General features: G+C 38.7%; 1 protein-coding gene across 7 annotated transcripts in view; it reads left to right on the top strand.

Annotated features, from left to right (window-relative positions):
• The window catches only part of LOC129741867 (uncharacterized), a 544,810-nt gene that overhangs the window by 471,265 nt on the left and 59,294 nt on the right, over positions 1–14,251 (top strand). For all 7 annotated transcript variants that reach the window (XM_055733697.1, XM_055733690.1, XM_055733681.1 and 4 more), the window contains one exon: positions 1,378–1,597. In XM_055733697.1, the coding sequence (XP_055589672.1) occupies positions 1,378–1,597 (220 nt within the window). The remainder of the gene's footprint in view (positions 1–1,377; positions 1,598–14,251) is intronic.

Raw genomic sequence — 14,251 nt, 5'->3', positions numbered from 1 at the left:
AAGTAGTTTTGACATATGGACCTCATAATGTTTTTAAAAAAATATATATACCTTCAGAAAGCTATAAAATTTGAATATTGTAAATAAAAAAATCAAGGAACCTCTAGACTGGAACTGAAAAAAGGAACTTAGAAAATTAGAAGATCATACGGTTAAAAACCAGAAAGTCAGGTATAAACTATAAGAAATGAGTATACGTTCACAAGAACTATGAAAACTATAAGAACTTTTAAAACTTTAAGAACTGTTAGAAATACACATAAGAACTTTAAAAACTATTAGAATTTTTTTCCAGTGTTCACTTAATTTTTTTGTTTTTATTTTTAGTTTTATCCAATGAAGTGATTCTTTGTTCGGTTTAATTTTTTTTTCAACTTTTTTCAATTGAACTTTCGCGTAACGCCTTAACTATTTGTCATGACGCAATCGTAAGTTTATCTTGATATTGCACACATTTCACCTCAAAAAGGCTTGACGAAAGCTCGATCGCGGCCGCCCATCTAGTTGATCTACTTGCTCCATGACCTATGATATAGATAACGAGATGGATGTTGTTGTCGTTTGCATTATCATCATCATCTCATTCTGTGCGCCCTCGATAGCCGCTTGAAATTCACTGAAAAAAAAATGTGAGGAAAATGTATAGAAAATTGGCCCTCGTGATATCTTCTTTCTCTCGTTTTTTTCGTTGTTATTGTTAATGGCGGAAAAAGGCACCCATCCGAATCGATTTTGCGTCGTCGTTGTCGTTGCGGTTTAAATCCACGATTCAGTCTTCTTTCGATTAATATATGAGTTTGTTTTCCACTCTCTCTCTTAAATTACATAACCTTAAACAAACTGCCGAACCGTTCCATTTTCCACAACAACCAACAACAACAACACACGCATCGTATCAACTGCCAACAGCTGTTTGACAGATCGCTTAACACTTTGTAGAGAAGCCGCCTCATCAACATTAACATCGCCATCTTCGCCATCAGTTGTTGGGTGTTTTGTTGTTGATGTGCACTAAATGTTGACGTTTTTTTTTGTTTTAGTTTTTCTTTCTTCTATCCGTTAGGTTTCGCTCAAAATGATGATGTTTTAATTTTTTTTTCGAGGGGGTTGGGAAATTTTCCAACCCCAATACACCCTCTTAATAGTTGTCACACACATCATGGTACAAAAATTAATCCTTTTTTCACTAAACACGTGCAAATCGCTCGCCTACTAGTAATTGCTACAGCTGTAATCTTTTGGCAAGCGTTTGTTTTGCTCGTTCGTTTACATTCTGTTTCTAATTGTTGTTGTTGTCAATAATGAACCGTTTCTGTTTTCTAACCGAAACCCCCGTTTTTTTTTCTGTCTTCCTTCTGTGTTCCCATGACAAACCAGCCACAGTGCCAAATCGAAGGCGTTGGCCCACTTCCGGGATAGTCCGGCAGATCCGGCGGCCCCGCTCATCCGGGAGGGGGAGCTGAACGTCAAGGTAACGCTCCTGGACGGGAAACGGTCCCAGGATCGCAGCTGGCGAACAGTCCACGCCGAGCTGCGTGGCAACCGGCTGAAGCTGACGCTGTTGCGTGGCGGCGATGCCAAAAGTGGAACCGGACAGGTAAGTTTTTCCATTTTTAAACTTTAATTTGGAGCAAATTGGAGCAAGCCATGACTGGTCTCATCCGAAAAGAAACACAAGTTAAAAGGTAAATTGGTTCAAATCTGTGGATACTTCTTGTGTGAAGGAATGATGAAGGGCAAAAACGCCTACATTGATCGGAAATTGAATAGCATCTATTAGACGAAAGAGTTCAATCGGCGAGAAGCGAAGAACCTTCGCGAAAAATGTTCGACGCCCGCGATGCCAAACAATAACGGTTGTGGGGTACAATACTTTTTTTTTTTTAATTTAGTCCAAATCTATTTTTATTAAAAAATTCATCTAAATACATGGTCCTTCGGATCGGATATCGTAGTTTCTTCATATGCTAATCGTCAACAATGAAACTTATTCAAGGAGTTGTTTTTTTATAGCCAACTTTATTTGGTCCTTCCAGCCGGATCGAGTCGATAACTGCAGCTTTTTCGAGTGCTCAAACGTGCTCAAACATTTGTTCCATCGAATTCGCTTTAGATGGTGGCTATGGCCGATTCCTACTAGCTATTATGAAGATTACGGTTAATACGGTTGAGGATTTCAACTTTTTCCAACGTTGTGGATATGTGTAGGACCCTGTGAACTCGCTTCCTAAGTTCCAATCAAAAGAGAACGAACGTCCTGCCCTAGGTCGGTCAACTCGAAAGTCGACCTCATCGGCCTTTTCCCATCCATCTAATGACTTTCTATACATCTTCAGGATTCGATTTTTTAGTTCAATACCACTCCACGAATACGTTTTGGGCGTGAAGAACCTGTTTTAAGCTTCATATCGATGTTTTACAATGGCGATTGGAGCGTATTTTCCTTAATCAGCCTCTTAGTTCAATCAACTATTGGACTGTTCCCTAAACTGAGGATTGTTGAAGAGTTTCGAGAAAAGATTTTAGGTTTCATCATACCTTAACGTAGTTTCAGGTAACCACCATTGCAGTTTGACTTCCAACTACAAGGTGGAGTCCGTAACCCTTGGATGTTTTCATCTGAAGCTAGTGTTTTGGAATGTGATTTTAGTCACTTGCAGTGTAAGGAAGTTAGAAACATGCCACAATAATAATTTTGGTCGACAATAACTTAATTTTGAGCCTGAAAAAATGTTGCCATGAATCGTTGAAAAGTATGCGATATGTTTCGAAGCCGAACAGCATGCGAATACATTCATAATACCTTCAGTAGACTGGTCCAAAACAAAAGCGTTTTCCTGTATTCCGAGTGTTGGCGTTTCTTGGCCTGCCAGAAAGCCCCATGCCAGATTTAAGTTCAATCGGTCAACTTTAAGGGGTCGTTCAATGAAATTCAAGTTATTAAGAGACTTTGACTCGGTTTGTTCTAGGGAATCGGTAAAAATCGCTTTTCAGACTCGAAAAAAAGTTAGAAGGTTCTAAAATGAGGTAATTCAATTTTCATGGGCTTGTGATATAGCTCAGTTGGCAAGTCTGTTGTCTCCTGATCCGATGTCCGCGAGTTCGAGCCCAAGAGTAAACATCGAACACAGTTGTACCGGATAAGTTTTTCAATAACGATCCGCCAACTGCAACGTTGATAAAGTCGCGAATGCCATAAAGATGGTAAAACGACTATAATCGAAACAAAAAAAAAAAATCAGATGGAACCCAGGTCAGTTTAAAAAAAAAAACAGCGAGAAACATCGTTAGTTCGTTCGTTTTGGGTTAAGCTATCTTTGGGGACAATCAAGCCATGTTTTACGTGGCGGTGATCTACACCTTCTTAGGATATATAATTCAAACGTATGCTTATGTATACACTCAAACTTTTCAAACACTTCAAATTTCTCTCAAAATTGTACTGTTTGAGTATAGTGACTTCATGTTTCAACACTCTTGAAAAGAACGTTTTTGTGAAGCTTTCCGTCCAATGGAGGTCATTACGGACCTTTAAAACTATAAATAGCTCAACAACTGTCGTGCTGTTTTTCAACTGAGGTCGGTTGAAGGCCTTCACAGAAATCTAAATCTTACCAAATTTTTATTTCTTTCGAATGCCATTGATGAAACGTCCTTCGCTGTATGAGTTTCAACTCCAGGATAAAGTCCGTGACCCTTCTAATGTTTCCGTTCAAGGCTACTGATCCTACTTGAAATTTTGTCATGAATCGTTGAAAAGTATGCGGGGTGTTTTTCAGGCCGAAAGGCATACGAGTAATTCTTACTTTTCAAAGGTGATAGTAACTTGTTCGATGGGGTTATGGACAAGGCTCAATCGCCATAAGATTATTCGAAACGTATTTTACTAGGCTTATCAACTTCTTGGATGGTGTTCAAAAGTCGCACTGGATTTGCCAGGTCACTTAGTGCGTAGTGCACTAATTTCGAAGGATTTGGTAAACCTTATCAATTACGGAGTATTTTAGGGGACCTTAACTTCATGACCTGCTCAATTGATTTGACATGTTTTTCTTTGAAAAGGTTTGTCTTCATACTTTTTCTGACTGAACGCCACCACCGTATAGACGCTAGGCTATCCAAAATGGAGTCTGCCCTCATTGATGTAGCATATTAAATAGCCTCGATCGGTATTCTTCATCAACGTGGGTCTACATAAGAAAACATTCTAGTTAAGTTTTTCCTGATACTTAGATTTGTAATTGGTGTAAACACCTGATTTTTGCCAATATTTTTCCAGTCCATATCCAAGTACTTCTCAGACGTGAAGAACATAATTAAGATCTTCATATAGATATCTCCCGGTGAACAGTAACCCAGTACAACTGTCATAGTTCAACCAACTGATGGGCGTTTTTTCATACTAGGGATCCTTAAAGACCTTTTAAAGATTTTGGATCTCACCGTACCTTAGAGCAATTCCGATTTGCCGATTTCCTAGCTATTTCTCACGAGCTTGACTCTGTTGATTGAGAAGCTGAGCTTGATCGATCCGATCATAAATCACATAATCGATCTACATGTGCCGAAACGTCTTGCAGCTTAAAATACTCGAGCGCCTTGGATAACCAAAGATTTGAAACGCTTGAAAACTATGAAGCGCAAAGCTCTTCGAAACTACAACAGGCTCAAATCACCCTCCTTAAAGGATGAATTTCGTAAGCTGAATTCAGCGTTTAAAAAAGCCAGCGCCAAATGCTACCAGAATTACTGATCTCGACTGCAACGGAATTTTAAACAAAACCCAAAGTCTCTTTGGAAACAAGAATCTGGATTACCAACTAACATGTTTCTGGATGACGAGACGGCCTCGTCGGAACAGGATATACGCAATCTTTTTGTTAGAAAGTTTTCTAGCGTCTTCTCTTCTGGATCTATATCCTCAGAACGAATAGCTAGCGCAACTAGAAACGTTCCATCCTTGAATACCCTCTTAAACAACATCTCTTTTGATGAAGAAACTTTACTGAAGGCGACTGTTAAACTGAAAAATTCTGTTTCCCCGCGCCCCGATGATATACCAGCTACGTTTCTGAAATGCTTCATGCCTCATTTAGTAATTCCTATTAAACGCATATTTGACGCATCGCTAGACAAAGCGATCTTTCCGTCGTTGTGGAAGATTGCTTTTATGTTCCCGGTTTACAAAAAAAGCGAAAGGAGGGATATTAATAATTACAGAGGAATTTCGGCTTTGTGTGCAGTAGCTAAATTGTTCGAATTTGTTATCTTTGACCCAATTTTCTCGTTTTGCAAACAATATATTTGTAATGATCAACATGGATTTATGCCCAAGCGCTCTACGACTACAAACTTATTGACATTCAAATCTTTTGTGCAAGACAGTTTTGCTGCCGGTTTTCAAGTCGATGCAATTTACACCGATTTGTCAGCTGCTTTTAACAAGGTGAACCACGAAATAGCTATCGCGAAGCTGGAGAGGCTGGGATTTTGCGGGTCCTTATTAGATTGGTTTCGCAGTTACCTCATAGGACGCAAATTCTCTGTTATATCTGGTAACTCATGTTCCGAACAATTCTCTGTCACATCAGGCGTGCCTCAAGGCAGCCACCTTGGCCCAGTAGTGTTCCTGATTTACTTTAATGACGTGCTTTTACTACTTGACGGTCCAAAACTCGCCTATGCAGATGATCTGAAGCTATTCTACACTATGAAAGGTTCTGGAGATACTGTACTTTTACAGCGACAGTTTGACAATTTCTTGAGCAAAGCACTTAAAAGATTTGGAAGTAATTCTAGACCAACAGTTGGACTTAAAGACGCACACTTGCTATGTAGTCGACAAAGCATCGAGAAGCTTGGGATTTCTCTTTCGCGTCACTAAAGACTTTAAAGACATTTACTGCCTGAAAAGTCTCTATTGTAGCCTTGTTCGCTCAATCTTGGAGTATGCATCTGCTGTGTGGAGTCCCTGTTACCAGAATGGTGTTGATCGAATCAAGGCCATCCAAGGACGCTTTATGCGTTACGCTTCAAGACACTGGAATTGGCAAGATCCATTCCGCCTTCCACGATACGAGAATCATTGCTACCTCATATCTTAGGACACGCTTCAAGCCCGGCGAGCTACCATTCGAGCATTATTTGTCTCCAATCTGCTGGCTTCGAATATAGACTGCACCATGCTGCTGAAAACTATCAACTTGTGCGTTCGACTTCCAGAACTAAGAAATCGGAACCTTCAGCTTCTCATTCCTCTTCGCCAGAACAACTATGGAGCCAATAGTGCCCTGATTGGTATTACTAGGACATTCAACCGTTTCTCAGAGCTCTTCGACTTTGATACTTCCAGGAATATGTTTAAAAAAAGAATTCTAGCTATGTTAAGAACTGAGTAGTCTGTAGTATGTTATTTTTTTTTTGTTAATTTTACATTAATGTTACTTTTAAGACCAATCATTAGGATCAATACGTGATCCGTTGATTTCTTAACAATAAATAAATAAATAAATTCTCAAAGTAAACTTTCTCCACTGTATTAGTCAGCAGGTTTTGCCACTTCTGTAGAATTAGTCATAATTTGTAATGCCGACCAAGCTTCGAATTTCTATCGCCCCGTAATTATAAAACTAGTGCACAAAATTCTTTTTATTCAGAGGTAATAGTACTGAACTCTACAGGGATTTAATCAAGGTCCACGTTCCACCACGATTCATGGAAATAGGCAATACGTGACGTTTCACCCCCGATACCTCAGACTGTTCAGCTGAACACTTGTTCACATCCTTCAACGGTGCTATGACTATGAATTTTCCTACATAAAGGTTGGCACGCGAGACCCATGCTTTGGACAGATGTCTGGTTCCATTAGGACATTGGTCAGGTTTGAGGTAAACAAGTCAGGTATTGGTGCAACGCAGTACACTTTCGTCTCTTACGCAAAAATAGGGCCTTTTTTACACAAACTCTCGGAAAGTCGTTCTTTTGCAATTCAGCACACAACGAGGATAGGCTTTTTCTCAATGACCGTGTTGTGGTCTTGCATATGGTTAGCAAGGTCTTGCTTTCATCTGGACGCCATAATCGTTAAGGTCTTTACCAAACCTATGACGTTGACGACCAAAAAGTATAGTAACTTTAACTCAAAACTGTTCAATCGTTGCCATGCAAACCCATTACTTGGATAGACCAAAGCACAGTGTCTATACTCGTCTTGCCAATCTAGATGAGGAAAAGTTTATCAACTTCTCCGTATTTCAGATTAAGTATCAATAGGTACCTCAGCGGGATAGATACATGTCTCTTCGAAATCAAAACCTTAGTCACCGTAATAGAGTCTGACCTTGAAGGTTCCTCTTCATGGGCAGTCCTTCCATCGAAGTTTGAGTTTGGATGAAGTAATAATTTTAGAAATTTAGAGTTCAAGATCTGCCCTACGATTCTCCTGTATTCCAGGCTGTGATCTTCGGAACAGGATGGACCTAAAAGTGCCTATTCCTTTTTCAAGTTACAAAGAGCCTTAACAGGCGTTCCCTACAAGATTAAACAAGAATCCAAAGTGTAGTGGATGCTGTGGAATGACCACCTGCGTCGGTGGGTTCACTTCTCCTTCGTGGAGTATTCGAGTAGTGTCGTTTCTGATGATTGAAGCTGTGTTGGTATGACTTTACCTTCTCCGCATTGTACATTAGAAGAAAGGAGTATTTCTCTGACAGGGAATACCATCAAAGTGGAGAGTCTCTCGACGCCACCATGACATTTACGTCGGAAATCGTCCAATTCTTTACGTGAAGTCTCGAGTGTGTGCTGTGAAAGGCACGAGTCCGGAATAAGCGACTCTCGATCGACACACAACCGGCAGAAAACTGGGCATTGAGACTAAACGATTAAAATAGATTAAGCCAACAAGCATTTGAAAATTTCATTTTTGTTTTATTATGGCATTTTATATAAGGCTAGTTTAGTAACTGCTTCATTAAGCTCATAAAGCTTTTACTAAATATACTCTTTAAGTTGTTAAAAAGATTTCTGAATGATCTATCAAAACTCCAACAAAACATAAACTAAGAAGTTTGTTCCAAGCTTTTTTTACATGTTTTATAAAGGCACGCAGTTCTTGATTACAAAACCGTAATAAAATTAGGTAACAGTTTTCGATCAAGATGTCAAAAAAGGACACGCTCAGGCTAGATTGTACGCATTTGAATTGAAATTTCCATTTTTACACATTTTTGATAAGTTGTGTGTGTTATTTTTGAGTTAAATAAAAGAAAATATAAAAATCTTTCTTTGAAATACATCAAACCACCAGAAGTGGTATGAGTATCTCTACAACATGAAAAAATTTATTGTTCGACGCCATCATTAATCAAAGATGGCGGCTTCCCCTTTTCTTTTCAAAGCTTAAAATTACTAAAAATCTCATAAAACTTCCCCAATATGGGTATTGAGTAAAAAAGCTAAACGAGTGGAACTCAAATTTCGTTGTCCGACGCCAACTTGAATTCCAAGATGGCGACTTTCGCTCAACTTGAAAATGCTGTGAATGACTGAAAATCACATGAAACCCCCCGAATTTGGGTATTAATTGAAAGGGTTCAACGAGTACTAGTCGAATTTTGCTATCTGACACCATCTTGAAATATTTTCTTTTCAAACCTGTATATAACTGATCATAGCTTGAAACCCTCATAATGGGTATTGGGTGGCAAACAAGAATAAGTCGAATCGGCGGCTTCCGCTTAAGTTCAAAATGCTGTGAATCACTGAAAATCAAACAAAAGCCCCACAATATGAGTATTGGGTGAAAAGGCTACACAAGAAGAAGTCGAATTTGGTATCCTGATATTATCTTAAAATCCAAGATGGCGGCTTTTCTTTTCAAATCTGTATATTACTGATAATCGCTTGAAATTTCCGTAATATGAGTATAAGTTGAATGGGCTAAACTAGAAGAAGTCGAATTTTGCTATCTGACACCATCTTGAAATCCAAGATGGTGGCTTCCACTGCACTTCAAAATGCTGTAAATAACTGAGAATCGCATGAAACCCCTAAATATGGGTATTGGGTGAAAGGACTGAACTGGAAGAAGTCAAATTTCGCTATCTGACACCATCTTGAAATTCAAGATGACGGCTACCACTGCACTTCAAAATGCTGTAAATCACTCAAAATCGTATGAAACTCCCACAAATTGGGTATTGGGTGAAAAGGCTAAACGGGAAGAAGTCGAATTTCGCTTTCTGAAGCCATCTTGAAATCAAAGGTGGCGACTTCCGCTTAGCTTCAAAATTCTGTAAATCACTGAAAATCGCATAAAATTTTAACGAGATTTTTGACCATTTACAAAATGCGTCAAATAGCAAAATTTGACTTTTACTCGTTATATATTGTTTATTATATATTGTTGTGGTTTCATGTGATTTTGAGTCGTTTACAGCATTTTAGAGTTAATCGAGAGTCGCCATCTTGGATTTCAAGATGGCGCCAGAAAACGAAATTTGATTTCAACTCATAGTATCACTCCATCGAACATTTACAACCAATCCCTTATTTATTTCATTTAAAAAGTCTGTTTTCATTTTCTGTACTAATGATTAACAACACAGAAATGAGGAACTCATCCTACGCGTGAAATTGCTTGGCTTGCGAGAAAAACATATATTTTGCTTTATATGGCTCTCATAAAGTCATTGTTAGTCATTTATCTTACCATAATAAAGCTATTTAGCATTGAATTGACTATCGCCATGTTCGTTGCAAAATCGACGGGCACAAAATGACGCCATGTTGATGGATTCACAGTGTCAAGTTTTTGATAATATTGTTTCATAAAAGCTTTATAAAAGCTTTGAATCAAAATTTTACAGCATAATGATTTTAGCGAAGATTACAAAAAAACAGTTTCTAAAACAGGGACAAATAGCCTAAATTTTAGCTTTATTATAGTCCTATTGAAGTTGCGTTGACCATAATAAAGCTAAAATTGTTACTTGGGTTTGGACCTTGAGATATTGAAGGATATGCCTTTAGTCGTCAAGAGGATAAGTATTAACTTAGTATACGCCAAAGGTGGCCTCGTTCATAATTATTATCGTAAAGCGCAATAGCTCGTGTATCAGCTCCCAACTTCAAAGGAAAGTTTTATCGCGATTCTGGATGAGATCAAGGTCAAATACATGTCAAACGCAAAAAAAAATCCTCATATTCCCTTGTTACGACAAGCTGCCAAATTTTATGACTTCCTTCCAAACCTCACATAACTTTTGCTTTCCACTAAGAGACTTTTTCAAGCTTTAACCACAACTCCTAACAAGTCGTCATCATCGGCAAATGTGGGAATTTACCGTCAATCATCTTTTTTTTTTAGAAACCACAACTCAAGAAAGAGGTGTGTCCACCTATCCACCTTTTTGCTTTTAAATTCTTACAAGTTAAGCTCATCTCTTGGAATGACAACAGCGCATTTCGACAGTCTATCTAGAAACGAAACAGGTGTGACAAATTTAAACTTCCTCCATAGAGGAGGGCACGATAATTGAGCAATTTTTTAGAAAACTATTCTCGACGGCAAATTGTCGAAAAAATCTACAAACATTCTTGGGTTGGGGGCTTGTCACTAAAAGAAATCTAAATTTCGGAACGGAAAAAAACTTAGCAAAATTCAAGGCCACAAACTATGCTTTGAAATGACTAATCATCGTGTTGGTTCATACAACTTAGAACAACGCACTCAACCTTGAGTGGAATCAATTTGCGTTAACTAAGAACGGAAACGAGTAGGAAAACTAACAAACAAACCGGAAGAGTTCTTTCCTAATCACAGACACTCACTAATCGAAGAAGGTTAAATTGCTAACTAAGGCTAGTTTTAACCAATCGAACGACGCGGCGCGCCGTCTGATTTTCAAAACTCGGGAAAATTAAGCAAACAAACTGCAACGCATGTAGAACAACGTATCATACGCGCGAACCTACGCCTGGCGTGTGGCTTGGCGCGCGCAAACGATACAAGGTAGGGCAATCGGCATAAGTTTGTTTTAAGGTTTTTTTTTCTTAAAATTTTCCTAAGGTTAAACGAAGCAACTTACTCAGCTGCTGCTAACGTTTAACAACCAAGAGAAGAAAAGTGGAGCAAACAAATCGAAAACCTAACAGTGGATCCACCACATATGAATGTCGATGCGCATTTGACCACGTGGGGTTTTTGTTTTACGATCGAACGCGTGTTCTTTTTGAGAGAAGAAAAAAAACGAGCTACACAATCGATGTCTAATGCGATATGAATGAAACTATGAACACAGGTCAATAGATTGTGGATGTCTATATTTGACCGTTTGCGTTTAGCGCCTAAGTTGATATGAAAAGTGGGTTAAGGATACAAATTAACAATTTGAAAAAATCAAATTGCGAAAAACAGTCCACTAGGAAAAAATATTTTTAGATTGTTGTGATTATTTTACAGATTTTTTCTGGTTTTACTCTTCCGAAGATTATTGGATTTTTTACTGCTCAGACCTGCGAGAAAAAGACGAGCAAAAATACAAACCTCATAACCAGCAACTGAACTCTCGTTTCGGTGAGGCAGATGGCTTAGCGTCAAAGGTTAGAAAGCGTAAACTTTGGCTGATCAACTCCATAAAATTATCACCAAAAAGGTAGTAAAGTCGAAAAAACCTAGTATAAACCACCCCTTCGAGTAAGTTAAGCCGATCGCCGGATGTCTATAAGCTTTTGGGTGGCAGAAACTTTCGCGTGCAACGTGCGAAATTTGAATTGCGAAAAAATTTGAGCGGTTAGTCTCGTTTTTGGGAGGCGTCATCTTCATCGTTGTGATCGTCTCCTCCGACTGCCTAGATGTGTGATTTATTGCTGGCCATCATTTTTCTTGGAAGGGAATTGAATAAAACATGAGTCGCGGAACCGGAAAGTTCCTTCCGGATTGCACCTTGCGGATCATAACAAATCACAAGCAATCAGCTCGCTGGGAAAGGACTTTCGTTTTTATCACTTTGCGATTTTTGGTATGTTAGCTCTCTAAATGAAGTTGAAGGTTCATCCACTGAGAACAATAAAACAAAGTTTGGTAATTTTGGAAAATTTTAATTTTGTTATCAGCATCTTTTCAGTATTATGAATTAACAAGCGAGTTAATCGGCCAAAAAAAAATCGTGATAATACGGGAGAATTTCTTCTATGTTTATTAAGTCCGGAAAACATCCTTAGCCCAGAAAAGCCTTGAACTTAACAAAAAACCATATCTGAAGCACGGACAGATGAAGTATCACAACAGTTGAGAAGGCCACTAAAAGTAAATGTGAAAAGCAGTTAGCCACGAAAAAGGATCCTCCTTGTAATATCTGACGTACGGCGAGGTTTCAAAGATGTTCTTCAGGTCAAGGCTATGACGAGACTGAGTCCCTAAATGCAAGTAAAAAGTAACGAGCACTAGACTAAATCTACTATTATAAACCTCAATGAAAGGGATCTCTCGAAAACAGGTAGACTTCATTTCGAGAGAAGCCTATGGTCACAGAAGGTTTTTTTTTGTAAGAAATTGAAGTGAACCCTTTGAACACCTTCGATGAGTTCGAGGTCATAAGGTACTCTCAAATACTCAAAAGTCAAGTTTGACCCCATGATTACAACATGGTGAGAAGCCGCAAACGGCTCAGCAACCCTCCATTTGCATTATCGGAGGTTTCCTGACTCCGTTAATCGGCAGAATGGGTTCAAAAGCCCCGAAACTCGTAGACTAACTGCCCTAAAAACATGGCAGAACTACCACTGTCAAACTGCACAGTAGAGTCGTACACAAGCTCTGATCACTTCTTGCTTGAAGTGAAAAGATTCATCGATCTCTAAGAAGTTATACCTGCTACTAAATATAGGGTGTCCCATTATGTCATAGAACTTCTTCTATGTTTAGTAAGTCCGGAAAACATCCTAAGTCCAGAAAAGCCTTTATCTAAACGTAAAACCATTTTTGATGCAGGGACAGGAGAAGTACCACAGAAGTTGAGAAGGACTCCAAGAGTAAATGTCTAGAGCAGTTAGCCACTAGATCATGAAAAAGGACCGACCTTTGAGATACCTGACGTACGGCGAGGTTTCAAAGATGTTCTTCAAACGACAGGTCAAGACTATGACGAGACTGAGTCCCTAAATGCAAGTAACAAGCACTGGACTAGATCTTGTGCGCTAAACCTCAATGAAAAGGTAAAGGTTCAACAAAAAAAAGGTAGACTTCTTTTCCAGAGAAGCCTATGATCACAGAAGGTTTTTTTTTGTAAGAAATTGAAGTGAACCCTTCAAACAGCGTCGATGAGTTCGAGGTCATAAGGTACCCTCGAATACTCAAAAGTCAAGTTTGACCCCAAGATAACAACATGGCGAGGAATCGCTGATACCTCAGTAACCCTCCATTTCCATTATCGAAGGTTTTCGAACTCCGTTGATTGGCAGAATGGGTTCAAAAGCCCCGAAACTCTTCGACTAACTGCCCTCAAAAACATGACTCACAGTAAATCCTATTTTATCTGACTGCACTTTTTGGAGAACCACCATAATGGGATATGTCTAAGCAGAATTTGATACAACCCGGCTCATTTCGGATGATGTTCAAACAGCTGATTTCTACTGTTGTGGTTTACAGTTCAACTTAAAACTCAGTGTATCTTAAGCTCCACTTTTCATAATTTTCGTGAAAATGAGAAGCATTTCCCCGGAAAAGCGCAAAAATATCATGCACAAATGTTGTACTTTCCCCAACATTTCGCTAAGTCAGTTGGCGAAAATGTAGGAAGTACGCATTGGAACAGCCCGGATTCGATTCGAAATTATAAAGAGGAAGCAGCTTCGTGACCAAAACAATCTGGGTGGAAATCGGGTCCGGTGAACAAAACTTTGGACCGGAAAGTCATGCGTTCTTACTGCTTCAGCTCGGGATTTGGCCAAAAAATTCTATTTTTTATTGATTCAATCTATTTTTTTTTATTGATTCACTGTAAAAAAAGACTATAAAGAACATTAAAGTGAAAAAATTGATTTTCTCCTAAACTGCGTTTAAATTATTCGTGTTATATCGTGCTTAGATACATATATTAGGACAACCTATAAATTTTAATTGGTTGGGAAACTTGTCACCGTTTATATGTTTTAACGAGACGTGGACAAGGTTAATAAGGGTAACTGAACATGTGTTCATAAAATGGATGCTGTAGTTAACCTACGGTGACTTGAACAGTTT

This window comes from Uranotaenia lowii, chromosome 1 (genome assembly GCF_029784155.1).
Source record: "Uranotaenia lowii strain MFRU-FL chromosome 1, ASM2978415v1, whole genome shotgun sequence".
Taxonomy (NCBI): domain Eukaryota; kingdom Metazoa; phylum Arthropoda; class Insecta; order Diptera; family Culicidae; genus Uranotaenia; species Uranotaenia lowii.
Note: the sequence above shows the minus strand (reverse complement) of the source record. Positions and strands in the feature narration are given on the sequence as shown.